Source organism: Gymnogyps californianus, chromosome 19 (assembly GCF_018139145.2).
Source record: "Gymnogyps californianus isolate 813 chromosome 19, ASM1813914v2, whole genome shotgun sequence".
Lineage (NCBI taxonomy): Eukaryota > Metazoa > Chordata > Aves > Accipitriformes > Cathartidae > Gymnogyps > Gymnogyps californianus.
The window spans coordinates 8,546,786-8,555,360 of NC_059489.1; the positions used below are offsets into that span (position 1 = coordinate 8,546,786).

The following is an 8,575-nucleotide window of genomic DNA, read 5'->3' on the forward strand; positions in this document are numbered from 1 at the left end:
GATTGTGTTGTGAGTGGCCGTGACCTAGTTACAAACTACCACAGCCCAGCAGCGAGAAGGAAAAGAGGCTAATCACCGCCAGTGCCTGTGCTCTAGGGACGGGATAAAAGAGGTCCTGGCCGGGTCCTGGCCCCCCGCCTCCTGCTTTAGGCTGAGGTTGCCATGGCCAAGCAGACATGGGTGAAACCGTCCCCCAAACTGTTTGTACTCTTTCCTCAAAGGCCCACGTAGAGGAGTGACAAGATGATACACCAGCTCTGCAAAGGCATGTGTTGATCTAGTGCAGGTCAAAGCCAGAGTTCAAAGCCTGTTTCCCCTGACCATCGCTGGGATCCCAAATAAGCTGTGGAGTAGCATCCCTTTATCCCTTCCCCAGCTCCCTGTGACACCGTCTGTGGAGGGACTCAGCCCTGCACTCTCACAGAAGAGGCATCATCTGCACTGATGAGCCAAAAGAAATATGCCACAGGAAATCCACATACATGTATATTTGCATATTATATATATATTAACAATTCAGAGCACAGAGGAGAATCAGCCCCTCCAGGGTCTATTTAGAGCCTGTGACTGGGGTCTGGCCACCATCTGAGCTCTGTATTGCTGTTTTGAAAGAGCACCAGCTTGCAGGCTCCTAAGCCACACCAAATGCCCCGCTCCAGCAGAGAAGCTGGAGGCACCCAGGCTTCGCAGGACCTCCTGGTGATTTTGAACTGCTCTTGGCAGCACGAGAGGGGAGCACTGGGGGTAAAAGCAGCAGGTAGCCAGCCTGGCAAGTGCTGAGAATACCGAGTATGTCCAAAGAGCCGCATCCTGCTGTGAAGTTACAGCAACGATGAGCACTCGCACGCTGCCAGTCTGCAGCAGCTGATGAAAAGGCAGGAGACAAGGGAGAATGAAATCAGAGCCCGCGGCTGACCTTGCAGTGATGCCAAACTGCAGAGCCCTGCTGCCATCCCCATTATGCTACTGCCAGGAGAAAAGCGTCACCCTTTTTGGGTACGTGGATCCCCTTGGCTAAGCCAGGGGAAGGTGTAAAACAGGGATCTAAGCAGAGTGTCCAGCTTGGTAATTATGTGAGTAATTATGTGAGTTTGGGAGAGAAATCTCCCTGATGGTGCCACACGGGGTGGGCCCTGATGCCACCTGCATCCCCTGTGATGGCAGACCCTGCCCCTTGAGGCCAAGCCACCAAAGGCTGCAGCCACCAAAACCAGCTTAATCCCCCTGAGCACTGGGATAACCGGGCACTGCTCGGAGGCAGAGTGCGGCACAGCTGAGGACCCCCTGGGCTGCATGTGTGTCGTTTCATTCCCAGGTCCTGGCAGAGTGGGGGACAAATACTGGTTCATCTGCCTCCCACGTGTCGCCCCTCGCTGCAAATCCTACCCAGAGATAACTGCCGTCTTCCTGAGCAGGCACGCCAACGGAGGGACCAGCCTGGCTGCGGGGCCGGAGTGACAGCTCGGGGCTCTTTGAAGATGCTGAGAGAGCTGCTAAATATGTAAATCTCAGCACACTGCTGTGGCTCTCGTTTTAATAGAGTTTTTGACCTCTACAGCTGTGTAGGAGCAGGGAGAGACGGACCCAGCTAAAACCACTGAATGCAGCATCCCTGCTTGACTATTCCAGCCACGGGCCAGCCTCTGCTCTGCTGGGCTCAGTTTTAATGGCTCGAGTTGCTCTGAAATGCCATTTCTGAAGAGCAGAAAGTGGCTGGGTCGTATTTCTGTTTTGATTCCATGAAAAAAACTTAAAAGAGGGAGATAAGCGTGTAGCCCCAGGTCACTTTGCCCATTGTTGGAAACTAAAGCAGGTCCTGAGCTCCCCTGGAAATATCTCCAGCGGAGCAAAGCCAGCTCTGTCTCCTGCTCTGGGCTTCTTTCAGGGCTGCATCTGGTTCATGATGATAATGATGATGCCAACATCATGCTCACGCCTGTGATAATCCCCCTTTTATTACACATGTCCTGATGGGGACAAATATTGCTGGCTTTGCCTATCCAATTTCTTATATAATAGTTCCCAGGGACCGACAGCTGCACGGGGGAGAGATGCTTGGTCTTTGGAGTAAGCTCCTTGGGGCAGAAACCTTAGGTCTGGCCCCCCTATCCTACAAGGAGCCAGCTGATTCCCCTGAGAAACTCCCCACCGCTCAAGCCCAAGCGATGATCGCTCCTGGCACAACCAGCAGCCTCCCCATCCTTGCCGCAAAGAAAGCTCGTCCACTCTCGGCGGGGCTGCCTTCAACTTCCTACGGGCTCCCGATGCCGTCAGAGAGGTCTGGATCAGGCACAGTATGTTGCTCTCCTTTCCTAGTTAAGTCCTTTGCTCTCCCTGCCTGGCTCGCAGCAGGGACTCAGTGCAGAGCAATCAGCTAAATGCTTTATCCCTCTGCAGGCAGTCATGCCAGGGGGAAAAAAAAAAAAGCCTGATGGGATCCTTTTGCTGGCCTGTCACCTTAAAGCCTCTCACCTCTCCCTGTCTTTCATCGGGGTTATAAACTCCTTAGGATGTCATCACGTGCTCCATAAATAACAACTATATATAAGCAGGGGCTGCGGAGGATGCGGCAGACAGAGGAGGGGAGGCAAAACCCCAGGTCTTCCTCTCCTGCCAGCTGTGAGACGGCACCACCGGAGCCAGGCAGGCAGAGAGCGGCGCGGGGTCCCCATCCGGTAAGCACCCATGTTTCTGTTGCATCCTGGTGGTACTAACAGCCTTGGGGAGAGCTGGTGGTCCCAAGGCCACTGTGAGTTGCCAGCCCCAGCATCCCAGGATGGGGGGAATTGCCCCAGAGGGGATGGAGGTTGGTGCATGGAGCTTAGCTTGCCTGAAAAGTGACTTTGGTGGAGGTAAGAGCGTGACTCTCATCACAGCCCCTGTCCCATCCCTACACTTCCAACACGTGCTATCAAAACCTGGGTGTAGGGACTCTTCTCACTGAAACCCTCCGTGTTTGGGGTGTGGGAAGAACTCAAGCTCTTTTGCAAAGAATATTTGGCTTCAAAGTTGGGTGAATAACTCCTTACTACCAACTCATTTAAAAATTCAAGCTCCAAATCCAGGCAGACATTCATGACATAATAAAAAGATGCTGTTAGGGGGGTACTGAGGACTTGCCTGTTTGTTTACACGTGAGCATCTCTCTGGACTGTGCAGATGCTTTGACCTCTAGTGCACAAACACAAGTGGGGGAAAAAATGTACAGAGCGAGCTTTTGGTAGACTGCTACGTACACACAAATGTATCAGGCTCGTCTCAGGCAGGTCTGGTGAGGAGTTACAGCACAAAATTTAGCCTGGGGTATAAGTGACTTGAACAATATACAGCAGGCTGTGTTGGAGCATTGGAAGACAGATGTCTCGAGTCAAGGAGAGAGGATTTTCCTCCTCACTCTGGTTCTCACTTACTCTGTGACCTGGGGCGAGTTTCCTTCACCTCTGCAGGTCAGATGCTTCCCAGGTGTAACAGCACTGCTGGTACCCCCATGGCCATTCAGGGCCCGGGGTCGGCTCTGGGGACGGGCTGGGGAGGACGGCTGGTTCCTCTGCGCTCTGCAGGCTCTATGTGTGTCCCCACCCCAGAAGACCTTTGCATCTGTGGGGAGCTGAGAAGCAAAGCAAGAAGTTCATTTCCAGAAAACAAACACAAATATATCAGCCCTCCAGCTGTATAACCTCGGTTGCCAGGAATGAAGTGCCAGAGGGGAAAAAATGCAAGGAAAACAAGCCAAGGAGCAGCCTTTCCCCATCACCGACTTCTGCTCCAGGCTGTTGCTGGTTGGGGTCTCAAGAAATTTCTAAAAACAGCTGGAGGGTTCTGATTCCCCTTTCCCGGTTATCTCTAATGGGAATGGAGCAGCCACTTGCACAAGAGGTCTTGAACTCCCCAGCTCTGTGGATGTCCCTGTAGAGACTTTCCACTATTCAGTTCTTTCCAGCCTTTATGTGATCTGGGATAAAGACTTGCTCTTGGACAGTGAACTGATTAACAGTGGCTACTGGTGAGCAAACATCCCCGAGCAACCTGATGTAGTTGAGGATGTGCCTGCTCATTGCAGGGAGGTTGGACTAGGTGACCTTTAATGGTCCCTTCCAACCCAAACTATTCTATGATTCCATGATCCTGCTCCATCATTCCCATGGCAGCTGAAACGCCAGCCCTGCCCGAGGCCGTACTCAGCTGGCTGCTCTGCCCTGCCATCCCCGCACAGCCATCCCTGGGCCTGATCCAGCAGCATCCCCAGAACCTGCCCCAGGCACTCAGCACCGCCCAGTATCAAACCACCGTTGCATTTTCTAGGTGCCCAGAGCCTACCCTCTTGCCTGCTCCGGGATTTATCCAGGTGGATGAGCCTCCAATCCAATTAGCAGGATGAGGAGTTCCAGAAGATTTGATAATAAGCTCTACAAACACTATACCCCCCCAGGAGCCTGCTCTCCCCTCCAGCTCGGCCACCCCTTTACTTCCCTCCTACATGGTTTCCAGGGCCATGAACCACCCATTCCCAGCACCATTTCAGTTAGTCCTTGGTGACTAGAATGTGCATTGGGAATGCTGAATAATTCCCCCGCTAAAGAAAACCCCTCTCCCTGATGGATGCAATCCCTTAGATACACATCCACTGCCAAACCAGCAATTCATTGAAAATAAATCACAACACCACCCCGTCTTACCTCGGCCTGGATAAAACAGGCATTTCAAGCACCCAGCCCTTGGCATTTCAGGATGGAAAATTCCCAGCTTGTGCCGGTTCTGCCCTGTGCAATGTTTGCGCTGGTAATGCTTTTGTTTCTATAAATCCTATTAGCTGGAGGCAAGCCTATAATTAGCAGGGAAAGCCGGCACCTCTCAAACAATAATCAAAAATGACCTGGCTTCGCACCGGCTATGCTGCAAATTGCTTGAATATTGGGCTGAGCAGGGATGAATGAATGGATGGCTCCGGGAGCCATTCCCACTATTTCTGCCTGGGGGATGCATGTGCTTAGCAAAGTTATTTGCTCAGTTTGTGGTTCTCTCTGGATTTATTAGCTTGGTTCGCTCACACATGAAACCAGAGGCAGATTGAAGCTACAGGCTCTGATCCAGGTCAAGGGATTTGGCCGGGCTGTGCAGGACGGGCACTGCTGGATGAGCTTGGGGAGCTTGGGTGCTGGTGATCCTCCTGGGGGAACCAAGCGGTCTGGGGTCCCGTGTCGCAGGCAGCGTGTCCCAGGATGGGCTGTGCCTGGTGGGGTCATGCTGCCCAAAGCTCCCCGGGCAGGGGGCAAAGCCTGGGGGCACCTCACCCAGGGAGGATACCGGAGGCTTGCAGCCGCAGGCACCCACTTCTCCTGCCACTGACCCATCTCAGCTACGTCTGTGAGTGTGGATGTGACCTAAGAGCCCAACTGGGGCTAAGCTGTGTCGCTTACCCGCTGAGCGAGTCGGAAAAGGGAGTAAATCCTGGCGGCTCGGGCTGTCTCTGGGAGGCGGCTCTGGCTGCCTGACGTGTCCTGCCCCCGCTGCCCCCGCTGGTGCAGCGGGGCACCACTCAGGGCAGGATGCTCAGCCCCATGCCTGCTCCCCCAGCTCCAGCTCTAACAGCTCCTGTCCCTGCTCTGTCCCACTGCCTGGATGCTGGCAGCTGGTCACCAGGCTTTTGCTCCCCGCATCCCTGGGGCAACGAGTTTGCTACAGCCCATGGCTGGTGCCAGGCTCCTGCAATGGCCCCAGCTCGCAGCGACTGCGGACCGGCAATGAGGTCAGTGTGGGCGGGTATTTGCTGTGTATATATATATATACACACATATATGTATAGGGAAAGGGTGGCAAGCAGCCTAATCCTGTGCACGATCAACAGGTATTTTTGGCATCTAAGAGCGCTGGAGGAGATTGGCTGAAATAAAGGGTGCTGTGCCACGGCCGGGAGCCAGCAGAGGCTGCCCCGAACAGAGGGAGCAGTGGGAAGCCAGGAAGGAGGAGGAGGATGCCGGCGCTCAGCGCATTGCCTTTCCTGAAGCCCATTCACCTGAGGTCGCCCCGAAGCTCGCTCGGGGGCCAGCGCCGTCACACGCTGCCCGCCAGCGAGTTTCGCTGCCTCAGCCCCGAGGATGCTGTCAGCGTGTTCGAGATCGAGCGGGAAGGTAAGGGGCTGCCCCGGGGAGGTCCTGCCTGGTGGTGTTGGCTGGAGATGCCCCGTCCCTTTCCTTCGCCTGTCCCTCATGCTCCTTGGGGGCACATCGTGGTGGCAAAACCCCCATGCATGCCCTCGTGGGTGATGAGGGAGGGAGCAAGCGGCCATGATTTGTGGCGAGGCCACCACGGGCTCCTTAACGAAGCGGGGGAGCCTGTGATTAAGGAGGTGGAGAACCACAGCCCCCAGCTCACCCAGCTACCTGGGGTGGGGATGGTGGGAGGCGATCCCAGAGCAGGACCAGGTGAGTGGGGAGCAGCTCTCCCAAAACAACCCTGCCAGAGGCAAGCAGACAGGAGAGGGGGAAGGTGGGAGGAAGGACACCATGCTCAGCCTCCTATTGCACAGGGGCACTTTCAGATGCATCCCCAGCAACATTCCCCCTTCCCTCCATCCCAGGCACCCCCAGCTCCCCTCACCCAGGCTCACTGGCCCATTTCTCCCTCCTCTCCAAAGGACAAGGGCAGCCAGGGAGATGCCAGGCAGGAGGGTTCATCTCAGCACCCGCTGCTGTAGCCCTGGAATCAGCAATAAGAGTGGGGAGCTGGTCCCTGGGCTGTGGGGGGCTGCCTCTGGAGGAGCAGAGCTGCTCCCCGGAGCCATCCATGTCCCTTAGAGCTCCTTTGGACCAAGTAGGCAGCAGGACACATGCCATCTCTCCCCATCACATGCTGCCTTCCCCCCCTACATCAGTGCGGGGGGGGTTTCTGGATCTGGGTGTCCTTGGTCCCCCTTGCTGTGCTCACCGCTGTCCCCCTCCAGCCTTTATATCCGTCTCCGGAGACTGTCCCCTCCACCTTGATGAGATCTGCCACTTTCTGAACCTCTGCCCGGAGCTCTCCCTCGGCTGGTTTGAGGAAGGGCGGCTCGTGGCGTTCATTATCGGCTCCCTCTGGGATCAGGAGAGGCTCAGCCAGGTAAGAGCCGGACCATGTACTTCCCGGCTTGTGCACTGGGAGAGGCACTGCCAGAGCCTGGGGACAAGGAGAAGCTCCCCGGGGCCCCAAGGCTACTCACCAAGTCTTCTCCCAAGACTAACTGCTACAGGGCTGCTCTAGTGGAAATGAACTTCCTCATTAATTAATTTTACTGATGCTGTTAAAAATATGCCAAGTAATTCCCTCAACATTCATTTTAAAATTAAAAAGCCTCCAAGGATGATGGGGGGAGGTGAAGGGGGATGGCACCGGGACCCTTTTCCCTTTGGGGGAGGATGTGGACCCTGGTTCATTGGGGTGGGCAACCAAGACACATGCAGGACAGGACACCCCTCGGTCACACTAATCCCCGCTCCCCCCTCGGCAGGCAGCGCTGACCCTGCACAAGCCACAGGGCACAGCCGTGCACATCCACGTGCTGGCCGTGCACCGCACCTTCCGGCAGCAGGGCAAGGGCTCCATCCTCATGTGGCGGTACCTGCAGTACCTGCGCTGCCTGCCCTTCGCCCGGCGCGCCCTGCTCATGTGCGAAGATTTCCTCGTGCCCTTCTACCAGAAGTGCGGTTTCGAGGCGCTGGGTCCCTGTGAGGTGACGGTGGGGGAGCTGGCCTTCATCGAGATGCAGCATCCCGTGCGGGGACATGCCTTCATGCGCAGAAACAGCGGCTGCTGAGCCCCCTCCAGTCCAGCCCTGCTGGGGGGCTGGAGAGAGGCTGCGTGGGGGGGGGGGAATAAGAGGCTGCGACCCATCTCCATCCCTGCCACGGCTATACATCTTCCCTGGCTGCCCTGGCTACAGCTCTCCCTCTGCCACATCCGCTTTCCAGCCAGATCAGCCCGGTCCCATCGCAGCGCCACGGGGCTGGGGACAGAAGTCTCCCACCTGGCCCCGCTGGAAGCACCGACCTCCTGGTCTCTGCTTTAGCCAGGGCTGTGCCGGCAAGCCTGGGCAGGCTGCAGGGCCATGTGCCCCCCAGGGATGGAAAGACTTTACCCCAGGAGCAGCTGGGGGGGTTCCGCTGATTTAAGGGCACTCACAGCCACGTTTTGCTGAGAGACCCAGCAGAGCCTGTACATACACGTGCCCCCAGCCCTGCACTCCCTCCCACCGCCAACACCACGAGCGAAGCACACCATGGCCAAGCCCTCCTCCAGCAGCCCCCAGACCAGGCAGGGGTCCCAGCAGCCGCCCCCCTGCCCGCTGACATCTTTCCAGACCCCTCAGAGCACACACCCAGCCGCACATTGCAGAGCCTCCCTGGGGGGGCCAGTCCAAACCAGTCCCCCCTCCCTCCGCAGACCCACGACTGTCCCACGACAAAGCCTTCTGCAAACACCTCAGCTGTTGTGAAGCAGCAAATAAAGACATGGCGGTGGTTTTCTATGCAGCCTCTGTGTGTTCCTGCCCCGCTCCGACCATCCCCTCGCCGTGACAGCTGGAGGGAGGGCACCAGCCAGC

The 8,575-nt window shown here is 56.4% G+C and overlaps 1 protein-coding gene across 1 annotated transcript; it reads left to right on the top strand.

Annotated features, from left to right (window-relative positions):
- Positions 1 to 5,971: 5,971 nt before the first annotated feature.
- AANAT (aralkylamine N-acetyltransferase) lies at positions 5,972 to 7,789 on the top strand. Its single transcript, XM_050908621.1, has 3 exons — positions 5,972 to 6,128; positions 6,941 to 7,095; positions 7,484 to 7,789. Exons 1-3 carry the CDS (start codon positions 5,972 to 5,974, stop codon positions 7,787 to 7,789), a joined length of 618 nt encoding a protein of 205 aa, XP_050764578.1.
- The last annotated feature ends 786 nt before the right edge of the window (positions 7,790 to 8,575 follow it).

Excerpts from the sequence above, each read along its gene's own strand:
- AANAT (XM_050908621.1), top strand. The coding sequence starts at position 5,972 with ATGCCGGCGCTCAGCGCATTGCCTTTCCTGAAGCCCATTCACCTGAGG. Across the intron at positions 6,129-6,940 it reads GTTCGAGATCGAGCGGGAAG|CCTTTATATCCGTCTCCGGA; the intron begins GTAAGGGGCTGC and ends GTCCCCCTCCAG. Across the intron at positions 7,096-7,483 it reads ATCAGGAGAGGCTCAGCCAG|GCAGCGCTGACCCTGCACAA; the intron begins GTAAGAGCCGGA and ends CCCCCTCGGCAG.